The 23432-nt window shown below is 33.2% G+C and overlaps 1 protein-coding gene and 1 long non-coding RNA gene across 2 annotated transcripts in view; one reads left to right on the top strand and one right to left on the bottom strand.

Moving 5' to 3' along the window:
• The window catches only part of klg (klingon), a 224245-nt gene extending 200929 nt beyond the window's left edge, over positions 1 to 23316 (top strand). Inside the window, exons 6-11 of the mRNA XM_070105577.1 lie at positions 2755 to 2905; positions 5216 to 5313; positions 7965 to 8086; positions 12091 to 12271; positions 18551 to 18724; positions 19227 to 23316. Of these exons, the coding sequence (XP_069961678.1) occupies positions 2755 to 2905; positions 5216 to 5313; positions 7965 to 8086; positions 12091 to 12271; positions 18551 to 18724; positions 19227 to 19460 (960 nt within the window). The 3' untranslated portion in view covers positions 19461 to 23316. The remainder of the gene's footprint in view (positions 1 to 2754; positions 2906 to 5215; positions 5314 to 7964; positions 8087 to 12090; positions 12272 to 18550; positions 18725 to 19226) is intronic.
• LOC118681837 (uncharacterized) overlaps positions 1 to 23432 on the bottom strand; it is an 89126-nt gene that overhangs the window by 46922 nt on the left and 18772 nt on the right. The gene's annotated exons all lie outside the window — the stretch shown is intronic.

Raw genomic sequence — 23432 nt, 5'->3', positions numbered from 1 at the left:
CATTTTGTCTGAGGCTATGCTTTTTTTTTACGTTTTCACCAACGGTATTTCTTTCGATTTATTTGCATTCATTCCACGTCAACGCAGCGATAAGCTGTCGTCCATCTCAAGACTTGCTCGAGAGCCTCACCTTGCACGTCCACTTGCATATAATATACCGCTAATGTCTATCTATGTACGTGTGTCATAGTGTGGCGTGGCATGGCAGATGTGTAGCGAAGGTGAAGTGAACTAGATGACAGTCTTGCTGAGCTTAGCATTTCAGCAGTTGCAAGCGTATGTATGTGTGAGGGTGCGCGTTGGCAGTTCTCTGCCGCTTTCAACACTGCGGATTTTTGAGGTATAAAAAGTAATTTAATGGCAAAAGTAGTTTGCTTATATAATATTATATACATATGAACTATCTGAGCAAAACTAACAGAACGTACATATTAGGTGTAGTAAAAATAATTGAAAGCTTTAATTATTACTTTTCGTATCCAGCCTTATTCAAATGGTTCCAAACGGTTTTTTTTTATTTCAATTTTTTCGATATTTGGTCTTCAAAAGCGTGGTGCATCTTTGACATCGAAATTATCGAAACGGTATCGACGAAACCAAATTTGCGCATGACTGGCTGTTACAGTAACAAGGCCATAAACGCTGCGCACATGCAGCCGCTTGGCTTGCATTTTCGCCCTTAACGAAGAAAACCGTAAAATATAGCTATTTTCTCTTTGCTAGTGCCAATTTTTGACACGCGCTCAAACAAAACTGCCATGTAGCCGAAGCCGATCGGACTTAGCGAGATACAGATAAATAACGCCATCTATTGGAAATATATGAATTTCTTTTTACTACACCTAATATAATACAATATAATATTGGATATACTAAAGTACATGAAATGCCGAAAATAAGTGAAATCATTTCATACTACAAACAATAAATTTCGTTACTCCCACAAACCTTATACCGAATATGTCGAGCTGTGTGAGTTTTAGTATATTTATAAAATTGATTGAAAATAAGTTCTCAAGTATATCTGTCCAAGGTTAATGCAAATTTATGGTAGAGGTTGGTCAGAATGTGTGATATTTTAATAATATTAAGTGGACACGTTTTCTTAAACGTTATAAGGTTATATTAAAGGCAAATGTATCTAATATAATGAATTTCAACCCTCTGGTTAACATTTTCTCAAACTCAATATATAATATTAAATTTAATATTTGACATGAGCTGCCCGGGTCTCACACCTCGATGGCGCTAGTTTTATTGAATTAACCTCACTTTCGGTTAGTAGTAACCTTCAAAAGGCAGCTGTTAAAATTTCATGTTTGTCTATTCATTAGTTTGCAAAATATTGTGCTAAAAGTGACTCAGCTTTTATTGTTTTAAAAATAATGGATGTTAAACAATTTTGTGTGTTTAATTTTGCACCGCTTCTTACTTGGAAAAAATACCATTCAAGGGAAGTAATAGGTACGGGGATTTCGCACCATTAGAGACCACAATAAAACGTTGGTTTGCAGACTTCAAACGTGGTCGTAGACACACCAATGATGCAAAACACAGTGGGCGTTCAAACTGAACCTGTAACACCAGAAAACCAAAAAAACGTTCTGAATGATCGGAAAATGAAGTTGCGTGATATAGCTGACATCGTAAGAATTTCAAAAGAACGTGTTGGCTTTATATTGCATATGCATTTGTCCATGAGAAATATACAATATGTTCAAAGTGGATGCAGCGTTTGCTGACTGTTGACCAAAAACAGCAATGTGTTGATGATTCTGAACAGTGGTTGGCCATGTCTAAGCGCAACAAACCGGAATTTTTCGTCGATATGTGACAAATGAATGAAACCTGGATTCTTCACTTCACTTTCGTCAACTGAGTGGGCAGCAGCTGGTGAAGCTCGTCTTCAGGGCCCGAAAGCAACAACAAACAACAAAGAAACAAAAAAACAGGTTTGACTCCCAGCGACTATTTGTTGTTCGCAGACTTCAAAAAAATGGTCGCCAGTTAGAAATTTCGCTTAAATGAAGAGATTATCACTGAGACTGAGGCCTATTTTGAGGCAAAAGACAAATCGTTTTAAAAAAGTGGTATTGAAATGTTGGAACGGCGCTGGAAGAATTGAATTGCTCTTGATGGAGAATATATTGATAAATATATAATATATAAAAAAAAAACGGTGTTTTCTTTGTTAGACCCGGGGCTTTTCAGGCCATGTGTTAGTTTCTTCGGTTGTGTTTATGTCACATATAATTCATTTAAGGATGATTTAAGTAGAATTTTCCCTGACCGGAAGTAAAATATAGTAATTAAATTAAGTGAGTCTATGACCTTCCAAATAAGTGAATATGAGACCAAATTCGATTGTAATCCATTCACGATTTCGTCGAACAAGAAGTTGAACCCTTTTGCTACATTTTGAAGGCATTTAGCCGAATTTTGCGAGTTGCAAGAGTATGAAATGTTCGCTTACTCTCGAACTTTTCCTTACTTGTTTTTTTCTTTGCAATTTTTTGCTTCTATTTCTTGTATCTACATGCAAAGATTTCTCGAATCCAAGATTTTTCCAGATATTGTGTTAATAATCAGGTTAGAAAAAAAAAGAAAGTAATAAAAGAAACTACCAGCAAAAAACTCGAATATTTAACTTTATCGCGAAAACAGCAAATTTTAGTAAATAAATATCTTATTCTATGTAATAAATCTTTGATTACGCAAAAATAAATCACTTTTCATTCGTTTGCATTTTCATAGAGTGGCGCTGGCAAATCATCAGCTCGCATTGGCGACGGTCCAATTTTGACACTGGAGAAACTGGAGCGTCAACAGGCTGGAGTATATCAATGCACCGCAGACAATGGAGTCGGTGAACCGGTTACAGTCGATATGCGCTTGGATGTTTTATGTAAGTGAATTTCAGTAATTTGCCTTCCAATTACATATTAAGTTAGGTATTCAAGTGGAAATATAGGATGTGTTAAAATACATTTTTTTAATGGTTGAGAGTACAAAGGAAGCTACAATTTATATGTGCAAAAGTAGATATTCGTAAATAAGTTTGATTAAAGTGTTTCTGTGTTCAAGTTAAATCAAATAAAATTTAAACTTACTTAAAGGATATGTCTAAATCGACTCAGCTCGTCACGCTGATCATTTATATAAATGCTTTATAGGGTATTTGACATTTTTTTTTGGGTGTTACAAACATCGTGGCAAACTTAATTTACCCTGTTCAGGGTATAAAAAGTACATATGTATCAGCCATTTGGCTGATGGCGGATATTGTTTAAGCGATTCTAAACTTTTGGTGAAAATTCTGTGAATGCTAATCATATTGCTATTGTCCAAATCTAAAAGAGATCTTTCAAGTTTTATCGATTTGGAGGGCTTTTCACAGAGCTTTTTTCGAATCGATGCGATTTATATGAAATATTTGGAAGTGCCTGTTGTGAATTTGATATACTTTTGCTCTTATAGTCAAACAGCAGCTCTTAAAGACTCTTCATCTTGTCACTTTTTTTATGGAATTTGAGAATTAAGTTTCAAGTCTGCCAAATTATAATATTTTAAATTTATCGCTGTTGTTTTTTACGATGTTTCATTACCTGCTCGAAACTTGGTCCACTATATGGCTTATGGGATCTATTACAAATAGCAAAATTTAAAAGAAATCGTTTAAGCTAACTGATGAGTTGGTTGTTCTTGATTGGTTATCAAGCTGACTTCTCTGCGGTTGCATGGAACCGTCAGTCTCGGAAACGTCCACAGGATTTTCCAAATTAAACGTCCAAACTTTGCTAGCTACATTAAAGAAACTCCCTAAAGCGCTTAAAGAAATCCCTCAGTTTCTTAATTATCTCAAAAGTAGCACATGGAACTTAAAAAAACTGCTTCGTTGTAGTACAATAACTGTCTTTTGCGCATACTTTTAAAAAAAATTTCGTAAGCCATAAAGAGAAATAATTTAAAAAAAATCTACTGCTAGCAACAAGCAACCAAATCCACTACCACAATTCGATTTAGTTATGTTCGCAGTTAAGTTCGTCGTCTTCACTCCATTTCGTTACCGACATTTTTCCATTCATCAAAAGCGCGTTGAGACTTTCAAAAATTCATTTTTTGTTGTGTTGCTTTTTTTCGCGATGTGTGCTACAACCACTGCGACTTTCGGGAATGATTATGTGCTTCGAAAGATAAATGTACAAATGGCTTAAGGCAACGGTAAAAGGTGCTAAGGGGAAGAAGAAGAAAACAGAGTCGATGAATACGCATAAAAAACACATATGTGTTTGTATGTATGTATGTATATGCTTTATTCTTTTTCCCACGCACAAGAATTTAGACTTCAGTGGCATGAAAATGTTCTTCCAAGAATATGTTGTGACGTGGGCAAAGAACTCGCCGTTGAGTGCGAGCGCCGAAATAGCAAAAAATTTTAAGTGGCAGCATTGTGTGCGATATGCAAATAACTTTTCGTAAAGTGCAAAAAACACCAAAGCGCACACGAAAATGGTAAAAAGCCAGCAGGTCGCTTGTGAGCCGAGTTGGCTGGAGGGGGAACAAAAAAAACCAACAAAACGAACCATAAAGGCTTGTAAAAATATATATTACACATAAAATGAGAAATGTAAACGTCAATGTATATGTATGTGTGTGTGCATTCACTTTGCCCTTCAACGGCACATATCGCGCTCATTGCTTCGCTTTCATTTATTCCGCCGAACAATTCGTTGTGCTGCATACCTCATTCAAATTGAAAAGTGGAAACTTATATTTGATAAATCAGTTGGAAATTTTATGAATTCTCGCATGCAAACAGTACGTATTTTCCTGCATAATACTAGCTAGCTTTCTTAATACCGCTTTTTCGCTTTTTTACACCGTTACAACGGCAATTGTATGCAGTGCTTCATATTATAAGAAATTCTGAAAATATAACAACTTTCTATTGTAAAAATAATATTTTGCAAGTGCACGTTGCAATTTCCACACTTAACGAGTCTCTCGTGTGCAGATAAATGATTTCTTACGTCTTCTTATTACGCCTTTTTACGCGTAATACGGCTATATAACTGTATAGTGCGCGTGCTTACCGCTTGGTTTGGCGCAGATAATTTGACTATTATTATATTTCTTTCGTTACGCAGCCAATTAAATTATTTCTGCTTTAATGTGTTAGTACTTAATATTATATTGTTTTGGATTTTTCTCGCAGATCCACCGGACATACAAGTGGAGAAGTCATGGATACATTCTGGCGAAGGCTTCGAAGCAAAACTGGTGTGCATAGTCTACGCTGATCCGGTGGCCACGGTTAGTTATGAGCATTATTGTGTACTTTTATTTCATTACGATTTTTTATCATATTTAAAACTGTTTAAAATACATTTTTTAAATATTACTCATACGCAGTGAAAATTTTTTTTTTGCATATCGCATCAAATTAGGCTTATATAATATAACTTTAAACATTGTTCCTCATTTATTAAATTAATTGTCATTATGTAAGTTAAATAAAAAGTCTTTTAAACTATATAGACTTATGAAATTGATTTGCACATTCTGTTAAAATAGACATGGCAAATCGAATACACGAAATCTCTTACAAAATTTTGAGCTTTTTTTACCACTTTAGCTAGACTTTCGCTTCTTGAAGTGGGACTTATTTCAAACTCTACTTCAAGCAACAATTTTTTTAATATACAAATATAGTAGTTAAATAAAATAAATTTCTTCTATTGTTTACATATATTAGAGTTAAATTGGCATTTGCTCATCAAGACTCGACCCTTTAAAATAAACTCACATGTTACTCATACGCCAAGGAGCACCTATTTATACATATTGTATATATCTGTATAATATTAGGTTAATCAATGCTGGTATAATAATGAACAATATTTAAAAGAAATTTTCGAATTTTATTTTAAGCTATATATTTATATTACTATATTTTCTCCCTAACCAATGATATACTAATTTAAATGACTATACAAAATCTCAAAATAAGCGGCAGTAAGTAATCATAATAATTCAAATAGCCCTTCGTAATTTCATGTTCAGATATTCACAATTATAAAAAAAATTTTAGTTTGACAGTTTTCAGAACTTCAAGCCGCCCGAAATTTTAAACAGCTATTGCAAGTATTCTTTAAATATCTCTCTTTGCAGGTAAAACTTAATCTCCGGAAAGTTAATAAAAAATTACTCTCAACAAGCTTCATGGGATGGGTCAAAGCTTGGGGAGAAGTTTGATGGAGGCGAATATTGTCAGGAACTCTCTCTTCAGTTTCAGACTTCCTGACTATTGTAGTGTTTTTTAAGCCGCGATTTATGCCTTTAAAACAGGTTACTGCTCCGGAGTGCAGTCTCCTTCAGAAGAGTAACTATTCACTCTGAAAGCAGAACGGCGATATAAGTTTTGAGCTCATTAACCGTGCATTCAAGACCGGTTAAGAAATGTCTAATCTTGTAGGCCACAGCAAAAGCGAAGGTAACTTTAAAGCTGACAAGGAAAACCATCATAGCACGCAATCAGTAGAATGGGAACGGGTCAGTGCACTACTCTCCTAGTGTTTCTACTACTGGATAGCTGCGCTTCGCGGCAACTTAGCCAGCCGTGTGCTACAATCAGTTCACGCGTTGTCGCGAGATTCTTTTGGCTCAAGACTGATCGTAAGAGATCATTAGAGAGAGGGCATTGCTCTAACAGCGTTCACGCTATAAGGTTGAAAATCTCTCCGGATGCCAGCTACAAAAGCTGTTTGGAATATGACGAGGTGGAAATATCTCAACACTTGTTTCTTGATTGTCTTAAACATTCAAAAGCTCACATTTTAGATATTCCACCGAGCTGATGGGAATAGAAATTAAATGCCTAAGCGAATTTCTATCGCTTTACCGACTTGTAAGATCGGATATAGGAGTTATATATTGCTATTGCTTCACAAAAAATGGCATAAAGTGCCAAGTGCGATCCTTGTATCAGAAATCAAACCCAACCCAACCTACTCTCAACAAAACTTCTGCATTTCATCTACTTTTCATGTTTGATTAGTTTATTTGTTCTCATATGTATTGAGTCTTATATTCTATTTAACTCCAAAGCCATATGTCTCTTCTCTCATTGCTAATACCCACACTTCTATTTATCTAAAACCCTCATCCCTTCTATCTAACCTTTGGCAAACATCTTGTTACTTTTGAATCTCCAGTTAGATAAACTCACTAAACTTCCTACCTTCAGTAATAATTTAGATACGTACAACAACGATGACAACAAAATACAATACATATGCAATTTTTTATTCCAAAAGCATCCACACTTCATTACCTGCTAAGTAAAATTCTATTAAACGCCTTTCCTATATATTCAGTTCATGCTATCATTCATTAAATATGTATTTTTGAGCATATACTTATCTTTGCTAAGAGTTCAAGTTTTCAAATAAAACCACGTTTTTGAAGTTTGTTTGTTTTTGTATATTCAACAGTTTTCCATTAAAACTTCTTCTTTACACGTCAATTACCTTTACGAGCTTAATATCATTAGTCTGTTTTGCTTCAGCACACCAAGAGCGATTTATATATGTACGCGTGTGTGAATAGGTATAGTGTGACTTGACAGGTTGGGGCCGAAATTCTCACAGAAATTTTTTTCCAAATATTTCTCGTATGCAGACTACTAAAAAAGTACTAACTTTTTTGCCGTTGACATAATATATTCTTAAAGATTGTAAATCTTTTTAAATAACTGTTATAAACTTAATTTTTTCCTTTAATATAATATAATATAATATTATATGCGTAATTCAAGCCAGTCTGTACTATTATAATATACTCACTTTTATTATTTTTACCGCCCTCTCTTCGAACCTAATTTTTACTATAACCATATATATAAACTAACAGTTCTTGAACATTTCTCCTAAACTCACTCTTTTGTGACTTTTCCTCGCTTGCAGGTGTCTTGGTACCAAAACTCATTTCCGATACAAACGACCGATAGGCGAATTATGTCAACAAGAGGCAACCGACATACGCTCACCATACGACACATACAACAGGAGGACTTTGGCAACTACAGGTGAGTGATGAGTTGAACAAATTCGTATAAATAAATGAAAAAGTAAATAAAAGAAGTGAGAGCGGAAAGAAGACGCCGAACACACAGCAACTGCAATAAAGAAAATCAACAAAAAAAAAAAAAAAAGAAAAAAAAAATTGATGCGAAGAGCGAGTGATATAAAGCCAGACTTGTGATAACAGATTGACTCAACATATAAAGGCGAGTAAAGAGTAGGAAGTAAAACAACTAAAATGTAGCCACTGGCGCTGGAAGTGCAGCGCTGTCTCTCTGCTTTGCAGCAAATCATTGCTCATGCTTTGGCCCGCCCGCTTATTTGCTTGTTACCGCTATCGGCGCTGATTTAGTCAATCGAGTTAATACTTTTTTGTTTTGGTCGATACTTGCTTGTGGTGCTTTTGGTTGTTAGTATGTTCTGCCCGCCTTTGTCCATCAAACAGGAGGACAAAGTTTTCGCAGCCAAATCAGGGATACTGTCATATGAATTTCCAGTTACTTGCCACTCATACTTGCCGCACGTCAGCGCAAGTCAATGCCGCCAGGTGACACCGCTTGCGTGTATTCGCATATAGATATGTATGTTTACACGTATGTTGGTGTGTATATGTGCCTGTTCATGTCATGCATGTGTGGGCAGCAACTTTTTCACATCAATGTCAAACTGTCTGCTTCAAAAGCATAATAACGAAAGACAAAATCGAGGAGAAAAAAGTGGTAAAAATAATGGAAAAGAAACACACAAATGTGACGAACAATGAAGCAGCAAAGTTGAAAGTCCAACGAAAGTTGCCGTCGTGGCTGCCGCTGAGCATTTCGCATGAAAGTTAGACCAGAACGACAGCGACGGCACCCAGATTAGTGAAGTGATGTGAAGTTCAAGTTAAATCTCTGACTCGCCAATGCGCTGATTGACATATACAGGGTGTGTGTGTGGTTATATATATACACATATATTACACATACATATGTTTATATATATATATATGTATGCATATATGCCTAATTCCTTACATATGTGTACCTGTGCGCATGTTAGCAGGTGTTGTCCGTTATATCTTGTCTGTGATTTGACTGCGCTCGTATATAAGGGGGTCTGAAGGCGGAGGCAGTGCTGTGTGGTGTCTACTGTGACTCTCTGTACCAAATCGAAAAGGAAATTACATTTTCGCCATGAAATTAGTTTTTTGTTGTGAATGTGTAAAGTCGAGGTAAAAGTACTTCTCACTGAAGTCAACTGCGGGTCGATAAGTCTATGAGGAAAGCGATAAATTAATTATGAACTAAATGTGTGCACATATGAACTTATATATTGCAAAGTTTTAAAAGTTTGTCAGGATATTGATATACATATCCATATATTATATACCATACATAATTATATAGGCGTATTTTGTATACCTATAAAGATTAGAATCGTCCAGAAAAGATTAAAGAATATTGAAGTGAGGAAATATTGCCTCACAATAATAGTTGTTGCCAATTTGGGAATATATGTACATATGCATATGGAGCAGCAATTAAGCTAATCAAGTCATTGGGTAGCCAGTGGCGCCATCTAGCCGCACAACCCAGCATTTTGTATACTGTATACAACCGTCTAAACGTAACATATAGTGGCAATCATTTCAAAACATATTTTTGAATAAAAATGATATACCAACATACAAATAAAGTTTTTTTTTTCAAGTTTAAATTTGAGAATGAGCAGTCTTTCATTTCAACACTTCAATATCAATTGTGAAAGAAATTTTGAAAATCAATAAAATCTCAATACAACAAAATACAATATAAATATAATCAATATTTGGTTCAAAAAACATTTTCTCGACTCGTTAAGCTAAACACCAGTTACTTTAAATTAAATAAAAATCATTATCATGGCTGTCAAAACTTACAGCTACAAAAACAAGTATCCAAATAGAGAAGGTAGTATTAAATCATAAGTTTCGACCTATATTCCTTGAAAAAGTTCTTTAAGGGAAAGGCTAAGCTTTCTTCGGCAACCAAATTTATCAAAAAATATTATATTCCAAATCTCATCACGTGCATGTGCTCCTCACCATTCAAAAATTTTGTTGAATGTGAAAAAAATGCTGAGCTTTTCAACTCCCGCTGCGCAATTTCTTTTCGAGTGAAACTTATCTTTCTCTACCAGCAAAACACTACAGTAATACCATAATATTTCAACATTCTCAGCGCAAACTCCATTTTACCAAGTTTCTGAAGATGAAATCTGCGATATAAGGCTACAGATTATTGAGTTCCTTCTTTTATAAAAAAAACATTATGAACTGTTAAAACAAGTTGACTAAAACGATGCGACTAAAACTATGTAAATACGTAAGAGGAATTGTTGAATAACTGATAAAAGCCGATAGTTTTTTTTTGTATTAAAAGCCTTTTGCGAACAACAAATGTCTTTTGTAGACAGCGATAATAGTATATGATGCTACATTTTTCAAGGAGCCTTTAATTGTAACTTGATACCTCTTTCAGTTTAAATTTTCTTTAATTTTGGAATAAAGAAACTGGCTAAGGAGTAAGTCCTGTCTCTAATTAAAATAAAAGATATCTATTAAATAATTAATATAAAATAAAATATATATATTAAAAAATATCTATTGACATATCTTCTTGAGATGAAGTTGAGACCATTAAAAAACATATGTATATGCTTTACGTGCTTAAGAAGGTAAATTAAGTTTCCATACTTCTTTCGACCAAGGTTGGGGTAAAGTGTTGTCCAAATCAAGTCAGATGAGTATGCGACGGCTGTCATAGAAAAAAATTTTAAGAAAAACGCATAAAAATCAAAGCCAGTGCTGTTTTCTACTCAAAGTTGTTAATAAAAATATATAACCTCAAAATCAACACTCACGCTTCGAAACTTTAGATGTATAAAAGAAAAACTTGTTTACGCAAAGTGTAGTACAGATTTGTTAAAAATGTATTAAGTTTATTTTATCTCTGCTTTTGTTTACCCGCAAAGACCTCAGGCAATATACAATAAAGGCCAACAACTTTAATGTGGTCAAAAACAATTTTCCAGCCGTAATTTATTAAGGCAATTGGTGACCCTTTTCCACGTCCAAATATGTAAAAGGAAATTAAAGCACATTTTCGGAATTTACACACACACACCTGACGCTGCCATTACTGTTCCCAAAACATTAATTAGGATGACAGTTAAAAAAGAAGAAAACCCGTTAACTGCGTTTCACCAAAGCTTTAATACCCCTTACAAATAAAAATGTTTCCATACAAAAACTTCAATTTGATCAATCAGTTTTTATGGCAGCTATATGCTATAGTGATCTGAATTAACTAATTTTTTCGGACATAAGAACTTTGTCTTGGGCAATAAGCCTTGCCAAATTTCGTAAAGATATCTCGTCAAATAAAAAAGTTTCCCATACAAGTACTTGATTTCGTTTGTTCAGTCGATTGTTCAGTCTGTATGGTGGTTATATTCTATAGTGGTTCAATATCGGCTGTTCTGACAAATGAGCAGCTTTTTGAGGAGAAAAGAAGGTATTCAAAATTTCAGAAAGATATCTCAAAAACTAAGGACTTGTTCGCGTATATGCAGACGAACAGACGAAAAGTCAGACGGACATGGCTATATCGACTCAGCTCTTCACGCCGAACATTTATATATTATATTATAGGGTCTCCGACGTTTCCTTCTGGATGTTAAGAACTTTGTGCGAACCTAATATACCCTGTGCAATGTATAATAAAGGCAAACCTGTGTCGAAATGTAAAAATAAATATAAAAAATTTTCTTTGGAAATAAAATACTTTGTTTCAAAGAAGCATGTATATATGTACGTCTATGTAGTACATACGTATATACTTGAAATTTATTTACATTAGTTACTTGTTGTTTGCGTTGTGCTTAATTTTTCCCCTCATCGCATCGTTTTATTTTTTACTTTTAATCCACTCAACGTTCACAACAATAACAAATAACAAATAAATAATAAATACCAATTACATTGCAGCTGTGTAGCCGATAACTCACTCGGACGCTCGCGCAAGTACATGGAGCTGTCTGGGCGCCCGGGCCCAGCTGAATTCTACTCACCGAAATGGGGTCGCTCGTCGGACAGCTACAATCTGACATGGAAAATAGATAGCTATCCGCCATTGCAGGAGGTCCGTCTGCTCTATAGGCGTGTATTGGTGAGTATCTGTGTACATTTATGTGTATTTGTATATGAATTAAACGTTGAGTAAACGAAACTAGCTAAAACCCGAATCATGAAAAGGTGAAAAATGTAAAATAAAACATGAGACAGCTAACAAAAAGTTAACAAACGCGAAATGGTCAGCATAGAAGAGTGCAACTAAAGTGAAATTGTTGCAATATTCGCAAGTGTGTGTGTGTGTGTGAGTGTAAATTTTTACTGCAAATAAATAAATTCCGTGTAGAGATAAAGGAAAGTGACTAGTATGCGAGTATAAATACACATACACTCTCGCAACCATTTTAAATTGGTAACTGTAAATTGCAAATATTGCAGCTGCAATTCGCCAAAACCAAAAGCATTGACAGCGACGCCGTTGACCCATTTATTTCTCAATATTTTATTGGTTCGATGCAAAAACGAAAAAAAAGCCACCAAAGTAAAAGCGAAAATACACAGAAATATTGGAAAATCGAAAAATGGCGAACGTTTGAAATATATTTCTAGTTTCGCGATTTTATTTCAATCGGTGTTTTTTCTGTCTTTTCTTATGTAATTTGTTCCGTTATGCTTTTGTTAAAGTAAATATTGCGCTTAACCACAGTACAGTTATTTTTCGATTTCATTTTTATGGCGTTTTATGAGAGAGCTTAGTTTTGCCTCGAGCTAAGCCGGCACGGCGCTTAAATGCATATGTATCTATGTATGTATATGTGTGTATAAGAGTGTGTAGTTCTCCTAACCGTAAGCTTGTTTTGAGTGTTTATTTATTATGCAGATTTATGGTAGTAATTAAATGGGTTACGGTATTTGTTGAACAAAGTGTATTTATTTTTGCCAAAAAATTATATTTAATAGAAATATATTTGCACTGCAATTGAGGATCGTAAAAATATTTGTTCGAGTAAAAATTTAGGTTAAGTTCGCACGTGAATAAAGAAACCCCAAACCCCAATTTGAAACAGACGCTTTTATATCACTTAAAAATCTACTTTTATTCATATTGACATGCAAATTATGCAACGATTATCCTGTACGTAAAGTTCGTGGGTACCTGTACCAATTTCCGCGAAAGATTCTAAAGATCTAAAAATGGTTTCTGAGGAAAGCACGAATATTAAATAGCATTTTCATACCATCTTTTATTTAGACAAAATTAAAAAAAAGTATTGCCAGACAGGTAAAAATTGTAACTGCGCTAAAAACTTCAAAACGACTGCAAATCGTAGGGAATTCCAGTCGCTAAATTTGGGATGGTTTTAGTTTGAATCTTTTTTGAAAAAGCATTGCCACCTGTCGAAAGGGCCAAAACTAAACTAAAACTAAAAACATGTGGATCAGATTTCAGGTGTTCATGTTGCATGTTAGGTACACCAGAACAATTGTTAGTCTTTGCCAGAAATAAAAAAATCAAAAGCATTGTTAATCCACTTAAATTGAGAAAAAATAATTTGTGGAAATTTCGAAGACATTACAAGAAATTAACAATTTTTGTTAAAGATTTTCCACCGATTTAATTTTTCTTCATTTACTTTTTACATTAAAAGTCATTCAGTTTGATTTAATAAGGAGAAGGGTTGTCAGCTGTTTTATATGTAGGTATAATATAATAAAAAAATAATAAAAAGAATAAATAATATTTTAAAATATTTTTTTATTTATGATTTATATGAAAATTCTTATAAACTAAAAATAATAAAATCCGAGTACTAATTACCAAAACTTACTCAAACTCACTTTCCTTTTCTTTTTAGAAATTTTCATTATAATTAACAAACTTAATTAAATAATTATATGAATAAAACTTCTTTTCTATATTGCGAGCAATAGATTTTATTTCTAAATTAATATTTATATGGTGCTCCTGACGTTTTTGATCAAAGCTGTAGTTCAAAACTTTATTTTTAATTTAACTTAGGAAAAAACAAATTGTGACAGAAGATTAGAAAAAGTCGTTTTATTAAAGAAATGAATTGTAAGAACATTATTAAAGGTTGTTTCTACATAATTATAAAATCTGTTTCATTATTTCATATAATACAATGAGTCGCCTGAATTAATATCGTTAGTTAAATGCGGAACCACCAATTTGTCCAACTTCTTTTCACATTTGTTGTACCTACCATCTGATCAAATTTGACCCGGATTGACAAAATAAACATAGTTTCCACGTATTTTTTAAGAAATCTGCATTATCACCCTCAAAATTAGCTCATTTTGGGTTAATACAAGCATGCCACCCATTACTCAAATTTCACATACACTTTTTATTAACCTACCAACGTCGTTTTCACAAACACAAATCTTTTCACCAGGTATTATGCTTGTGCTAAATGTTGGAATCTAAGCTGCGTTATCAAACATTTCTTTTGCGACGTCAACTCGATGCGGTTTTTGGCAAAGATTCAGGTCTTTTGGTACTAGTCACCGTGATTCCATTGGAAATAAAAAATTGTAAGCAAACTCGTCGTGCTTTGGTTTTTCCGTGGTAAAAATCGCCAGACCAACTTTCTGCGTCGTATACAAGCAGTTACCAAAGGCACAGCACATTTGGTTTGCGTGCGCAGTTTAAATGCACGAGTCCGAGTCAAATATGATCCGATGGTACTTTACCCTTAACTGGCTTGAAGATCGGATAGATATTTAAGACAGTCCTTAAATTAAGTTAACTGGCAATTATATTCTAAAAATTCAAATGCTTTCGAAACTTCATTACGTCAAGCGACGCTTTCTATCAGATTTCTTTCATATTTGACCTAACGAGCAATAGTAATTATTCTATAATTGAATGGAAATGTAATATGAATCGTATTAATTAAGCATAATTAAGCTTTAATTATACAATTAACAAGTACCGAAACATTTTCTCCTCAGTAACTGCATAAATTAGTGCCCTGGTAAGCGTTGTTAAGTACCGTTAAAGATTTGTGACAGATTTATGCAAAATCGTTTTGACACACTGAAAGTAGATTAATTAAAAACAATATTTCACTTAGGTAATTGCATTGCATGAAAATCATTAATGAAGTCTCATTAAAATCGCAAAGAAATTGATAATATTTTAACCGATATTAAGAAGGCGATGAACCGTTAGATTTTGCATAAACTAATGAAGTCGCAGATTTCAAGTGCTTTACACGGTACTAAAAAACCGTTAATTGAGAGAAATGTATTGATGGCTAACAATTCTATAATTGAAGAAACCACCAATACCAGCAACTAATGAGCAGAGAGGGAGGCAGTAGCAGCTGCTGGAAGATTTACAATTTTGCAATGCAAAGCGAAGACTATTAACGAGCATGCACTTACAAGGTGTTGCAATTTTATTTGTGTGTGTGTGTGTGTGTGGGTGCAATTTCTATTGATACGGTGGATATTTAAAGCAAATTTTAATATAAGCGCACACACAAGCATACACATATAAGCTTTTGTAATTACACTACGACTCATTTACGCTTTTCCAATTATGCACAAATTGACATACACATGTGTATATATGTATGTATATAGATATTTATACATACACATATTTATATATACGAACGAGTATATAGGTTTGTAGGGCTATGCAGCTTGCCACAAACAATATTATATGTGTGCTGACACACCTTTTGAAAAGAAAATCTCATTAATTTCTTTTACATTTCGTTATTAATTTTCATATTGCCGTGTGCAAAAACACAAAAAACAAACATACACCGTTGGCACAAATATCCTACATACTTGTATGTGTCTCATATTTTTTTATTTTTTATAATTAAGTGCAATTTTCACCGGTATACGCACACACACAGGTACTTCTGCCACACACAGGCACTCACACACACACACACACATGCAAGGAACGCTTGCAAATTTCGCCGATTGCGTAAAATCTCATTTGTTTTGTTGCAGCAATGCTGAGATATTGCTGACTCGTGTGAAATTTTTTTTTGCATGTGTGTGTGCGCAAGTGTTTGCATGTGTTGGTTTGTATTTAAGCTCACAGGCGCTGTTTTAATACAATTTTAATCACATACTTCATTAATGCTCGACAATTATTCAGGGCAGCGTGACGATGTGTGTGTTGTTTTTATTTCATCGTTGACAGCCGCCCGAGGACTTTATGCGCCAGCGAACAAAATAAATATTATTAAAAAAAATATTTTTCACTACTGTAATATTAATTACAATTTTTTTTTATGTACTGCGGCTACCAAATAGCTGTTAAGGTCGCCAGTAATACAAATAAATCAAGTGCTGTTTACTTTTCTTAAATTCAATTACCACATTTTTTTTTTTTTTTTTTGTTTGAGAGCAAAATTAGCAGAATAAAAGCCACATTAAAGATGAAATTAAAAATATTCGTACCTCGAAACCTCCTCAAGAAATTCCGTAAATTTTTGAAAATGTGGAACTCAGCAGGGTGATTTACAGCTTATTAATCCTGAAGCGCACACAGTGCATCTTTGTTTCAACACAATACGCACTCTACCAGCTGGTTTGGAGGATGGCATGTTAAATTGATCATACTCATGTTATGATCTCCTTTATTGCATAAAATTGAGGTTAAGCTTCTTTAGAACGTACTACCATAGCTCACCAAAGGTTTTCTGTCTAATTATGAATGCATGATTTGTATGATCTCATAGAGAATTCCCAACGATTTTCATAACGTTTAGAAATTAGTTATTGACCCATTCGGTAAGATTTTTTGAAAGAATAATCGTATAAAAGACAGCTACATATAGTAACTTAACTATGAACAATGAACATAATGATAGCTTCAGAACGGCCACTTGCAGTAATGCGTGCTCATGACCTCTCTTGTCAAACAACCATTCAACTTAACCTAATAAAAAGCAGCTATTTCTCCATGAAAATCCAAAAACATTTTGAAGTGATTGTAAACTACTAGAGCCCTCATAGTTATTATCGAAAACATTGTTAATTCTTTTAAACAGATCATGTTAATCTTTTATACACAGTCTCAACCCTAGTAATTGCTCTGGTAATGGTTAATAACATATAGAAATATGGAAGAAACTACATAAAAAGTCACAGCAATAGCTAGAAGAATCTTCTTTCCGTAGCAAAAATTACTTTCAATAACTTCAAAAATGAAGTCCTCTCTGGACTTAGTGATACACCCAAATTCAAACGCGCACCTCCTATGAAGTGTTCGAGATAAAGTTTTTTCGGCAGATTTTTGAACTACTGCAAAAAACTGTGGTGAAAACTCATAAAAGGACGCAACAAATATAAGAAAAGTATTAAGGCATAAATTTAGAACGAAGGCCCCAATCAAAAAGTAGCTAAGTTATTCCTTTAAAATGTCTAAATAACCTACAGCTTTGAAAGTATTTAGTGCGGCAAAATCTGGTGTCTCTACATTAGAAAGACCAACTTGAGAAGAGACCTTCACTGGAAGTCTTCAATAGGCACTGACTTCCAAAAAACAGAACAAATTTTCGCGCTTAATGGCCCAAGTCAAAATTACATAACAAGTTACAGAGCGCCATTTGCATGGGCTTCTTTTCTTATAAACGAATAATTTGAAGTACTTTTGTATCTAATTCCGGTACAAAAGAAATTAGCTCGGCTCATACGCTTTATTCAGAAGAAGACTGCTTGGTTCATAAATCTCAATTTGTAACGCCCAAGTGTATTTCGAAATCATACGATAACTTCAAGGTCAGCTCATTTGTTTTACAGTAGTATAAGCTTTTGTGGTATGAACGTACCACACATTGGGGATGCCAAGCTTCATTATAGTATAAACTATAATTTTCTGAATTAGTATACACTAGGCTGGTTATTAATCTGGATAGAAAATACACACACTTAACTTGATAAACTTCAAACGCTTCGTAATAGTATTGTGAACATGATATGGAGTAAGCATATTTATACATATTAAAAAGGATTAAAGCTGTAACAGAGCGATCACTTAGAGGTTTCTTGGCAAACACTTAAAGCTTTCAACTAAGACATAACCTACATAACCTATATATTTCAATTGCTATTGAATGGTTAAAGTAAGTTCAACCTAAGTTCCAAACGACAAGTTTTAACTGTCTTCAGTCAGAACAAAAATATATTCAATAACACATGTGAAATCCGTTACCTTACTAAATCTAAAAAAATGTTACATTTTTAAGGACAACCCTAATGTGTAGGAATTTATGGTAAACGTTTACCATCTTCTACGAATAATAAATAAAATTTTAACTTACCTCCACTCACTTGTAGATATATAATAAGATTTCTCATTTTATCTCTCAATTCATTGTAGATGAATGACACATTCCAGCAACCGGGAAGATGGCATGACTTCATACTGACACCTGAACATCGTCCCGCATCGGAGCCACTTACACACATCATGTCATACACCATAAAGAATCTACATCCTGGCGCTTACTATGAGGCGATAGTGCAGGCGAAAAATAGCTACGGTTGGAATGAGGTGAGTCGAACATATTTACAAACATACTTTATATATTATATACATACAAGTAGATATGTATGCAGAGAACAAATAAATAACTGTATATGCACTAAAGAGTAAAGTACTCGTACTCAGCTGCCTGCGACGACTCATATCCCTCTCACAATTTCTTTAACTGTGCTTCTTCATCAGAGATGCCACCCCGTTGCCTGACCGCAACGCAGCTGCTAATAAAGCATAAATTTTATTTACGCACATCGTAAACTTCACTCAAACACTTTATCTCAATCTTTCGACTTGCGCCAGTACGCATCACCTTCGAATCGTGACGCAACAAATCTCAGACGCCATGCCGTGCCATAGCGTAGCATACATGGCGTTGGTCTTTTCAAACTCGTTGTGGGAATCTTTTCCGCACAATTCACTTCACTCCGTTTCTTATAAAGCAGCGCTTAATTATTTCAGTCTTACTCACGCGTGGTCCATTTGCTTCATTACTCTTTTTCGTTTGTGATTGCAGGTCAGCGATATCTTTCAATTTATCGTCGCCAGCAATACCATGGACATACCGCCAGAGGACGCTGAAGTGGTGGCCAGCTCCAAGTCGCGTAGTAATTCCGCCGCCACGGGCAGCACGCAATTGCAAACGCTCGCGCACAACCGAACCATGGTATGGTGTGCGCTCTTTGCCATCGCGGCGAGTTGCCTGCTGCAGCGCAGACATCAGCGACAAGTTTGCGCCAACGTGGGATAAGCGAGCGAAACGAACGCGCGTCTTAATGAGTGTGTGCAGCTTCGTGGGCGGCAAATTAATTTAAAATAAGAAATGTAATTCGATGCTTTTGTTGATTATTTATTTTCAATTTAAATGATAAGCAAGGGTCAAGTTAAAACAAAAAAACAAATTAAGTAAAAAAGATACCAAAATCGTGGAAATTGTAGATTAAGATAAAGTAAGAAAACAAATTTACTGCGATAAGCAGAAAAACCGCAAATGATTGAAAGTATCAGCAGAAAAATATTAAATTTAAAACCCCAATTACGTTATCCTTGCGAGTCAAACGCTCTTTAGTTCATTTGTTCAATGACTATTTTTTGCGAAAGTTGAGAAAACCAATCGCAGGAGGTAAAGTGTAGTTTAAGTCGACTGGTACTTTATGGCAAAAAGAACTTATCTATTGGCTAGCGGTTTTTATCATTTAATTAACGAAATATCATGTATATTTACATAAAACATAATGTCAGTGAGTATGAGTTTGATGAGGCATTTAATTGACTTAATTAGACATGCTATCTCAAATTCTTATAGACCCTAAGCAAACTGTGTATATTTAAGGGCTACAATTTTTATGTCTATCTGTATATAAAATTATATGGAAATGGCATATATGATTTTTTACTCAGTTTGTGGCAGAAGATGACAAGAGCAGGCAAATTTTGGTGGTGCAGAATATATTTTGATGACCTTCTTATTAAAAGGCAGGCAAACTAATGCCTACCGAAGTACTAACAGCACAGAAAATAGAGTTCCAATAAACAGGCAAGCATATTTCAATCAAAAGGAAGCCTTTAATATTAATGCATCATAGTTTAAAGAATAAGTAGACTATTTTCTGTAAAGTTATTCAACGAAGCAGCATAATTTTTTTTATCGGTCAAATACTTATCCCAATGATTCTTCAGCTCTTGAGAACAGTTGTCATAAGCTTAAATATGTAAAACACACTAAAATCGCTCGAAGTCTTAATTTCTCACTTAGGCCAGTTATAATGCTTCAAGTAAAGTGATTTGAGTCGTCGTGAGCGAAAATATTCACAAGAACCCCAAATACAGGCATGACTTTGAGAGATACTTAATAAAATAGCGCTCGAATTTTTTATTAAAAATTCTCAGTTTTTTATTAATGAGATTACGTCGTTTTTCTAACAATGGAAATGGTCCGTTTAAAGAGATTTGAAAAGTTAGTAGAATTAGGAGAAATAGGGTGATGTAAGGAAACGTAGAGCTCTCGTGCTAACTGGTTATATATAACACACACGAAAAGTGTGATATTTTTTACAAAATTTTTCGGGAATAATAAAATAAATTATTTGAAGAGGCTCTTGTCTTCTTTCCTAAATTCGAAGCTTAAATTTTCACCGTCATAATTATTAAAGAAGCTCTTGAATATAACTAGGAATCATCTATATTCTAGTTACATACTAACTCGTAGCCAAAAATCAGAACTTATGCATAGAGAGCACAAAATCTACACCAGTGCTGGATCAAAGTGTTTTCCTGGAAGAAAGGAATTTCTGAAAATCTTTTAAGTCTTCAGCATTAAAAACAGTAACAAACTAAAGCAGGCTTCTTTCAATATGCCTGCCACAATCTTGCAAAATTAAACCGTATGCTGATTTCTGTCCGTAATTATCAATAGATTAAAACTAATTTAATTTTTAAAGCATGCGATAACAGGCATTTCAGACATATTACTTAATTTAGTCAATTACTTAAATGTCTACACTAAGAGGCATAACATAAAATTTGCTAACTGACTCAATTAAGCGTCGGTCTGAAAAGCCTAAAAGTAAGGAACATAAATTGTAAATACAGAGTATTGATTTAAGTAAAAAAAATAGATAGTAGAAACTTGTAAATAAATTAAATTTTAAAATAAAACATATTCCGTAGAGCTAAGAACACTGAGATTATTCAAATAGAATTGTGAATTTCAATTCTCGCACACATGCACACGACTTTTTACGATTAAAAGAACACCACTTGCATATACATATATATAAATATTAGTGAAATGAAAGCGAAGTACTCGCCGCACAGACATGCGAACATACATATATGATTGTATGTGTGTGTGTGTGGAGTTAGATAAAAAGCGTACCACCAGCAAATAAAGTTTTATTGATAAAAGTAGCAAAAAGGAGAATTTTCCGCTTGTAAACGCAAATTTAATGAACTTTGAAATAGTTTTTACTCAACAAATTGGTAATTTATTTGAATAAACACTGTAAATAGCATTTTAAGTCACCGCAAATAAAACTAAAAAAGAAAGTAGTTTTTTAACAAAAACAAAAAAAAAATTAAGTGGAAATAATAAATATTATATTTATTTATGTGTGTAATAACGGCGATGGCGGCACATTTGGAGTCTTTCAAAGCTCATAATTATTAATGTTTTATTGTATATTGCGCCTAGTTTGTAAGTAATTAACACACATACACACAAAGGAAATGGTAAAATTGTAATTGTAAGCAAATACCAGCAACTTTGTAACAACAAAAAAACAAAAAGGCGCAAATTGCAGCAATTGCATGTGAATTTCGACGCATACTTATAGACCAAACAACCAAAACAACAAAACCTAAGCTTAGTGCAAAACCAATGCGATAGACTAAATGAAATCAAGCGAAAATTGCAGCTGTGGTGTGTTTTTTTGCTTAGACCCATGGCCACGCATATGAAAAGTGAACTAAGTTAATGCGTGAAAATAGAAAAAATCATTTCACTTTGATTAAAATGGACTTTTGAAACTTTTCCCAAACATTTGCATTGATTAAGTGCATAAATGCATAAAAAGCAGCAACAACATGAAATTATAAATCATGAAATTGTAATAAACGCAGATTAGAATAGTGAATGTGAACATAGACAAAGCAAAGAAACCAAAGATGAAAAAATTATAATAAATAAAATGAAATAAATAAATAAACATAGACAAATTTGTATAAAAAATTAATCATAAATATAAGCATACGCGTGGTAAAAAGTAATTAATGCCGAAATGAACAAAAATTAAAGCAGCAATTAGTTGCCGTTAATATTTAATTAAAAACAAATCATTAATAACGCAAATGTTTGGCAAATAATTTAAATTAGATAATTTGAATCTTTTTATAAATTTATATATCAACTGCATAAATAAATGGTTTTTTGTTTGACCAATAATTACTCGGCAGCTCATAATATTTTTACTAATTTATTTATACTATGTTTTCTTCTGTTTTGTAATTATCGTGCAATTTGCCACATGCTTCCATATTTTACTATTTTTTATGCTTGGAAATTACTTTTAACTATATTAATTTTTATATAAATTAGATTAAATTAATTTAAATATTATGAACTAAGTGAAATAAAATTAAATAATAAAATATCAATGAGAAACGAAAACGTAAGGCAATATAAAAAAAATGGAAAAAATTAATAATGAATATACAATTAAATTAAATTTTTAAAAAATAAATAAGAAAAATTAATTTTAACAGAGCAACTAAAAAATTAATTTAAAATTTAGATAACAAAATATTATAAAAAAAATTATAATATATAACAAAAATTAAATTAAATTGAATTAAAATAAAGTTAATTAATTAAAATTTATTTTTTGGCCGAAGGGGCAGAAAATGCCTTGAGCTTCATTAAAGCTGTCGTCTCAGAAAGGGTATCTGCATCCACGTCCCGCATTTTGCTAAGTTTTAAACTTGCTTGCTTAAAATAAATTAAAATCAAAAAAAAAAATTTAAATAAAGCAAAATAAAATAAATTAATACAAAATAAAATAAAACAAAATTAAATTAAATAAATTTAATATAATAAAATAAAATACCATAAAATAAAATTAAATAAAATTAAATTAAATTACATAAAACGCAATAAAATAAAATTAAATAAAATTAAAATAAATTAAATTAAATTAAATTAATTCAAAGTAGTTGCTATTTCATT

Source organism: Bactrocera oleae, chromosome 2 (assembly GCF_042242935.1).
Source record: "Bactrocera oleae isolate idBacOlea1 chromosome 2, idBacOlea1, whole genome shotgun sequence".
Taxonomy (NCBI): Eukaryota; Metazoa; Arthropoda; class Insecta; order Diptera; family Tephritidae; genus Bactrocera; species Bactrocera oleae.
This window is presented reverse-complemented; position numbering and strand designations above follow the sequence as displayed.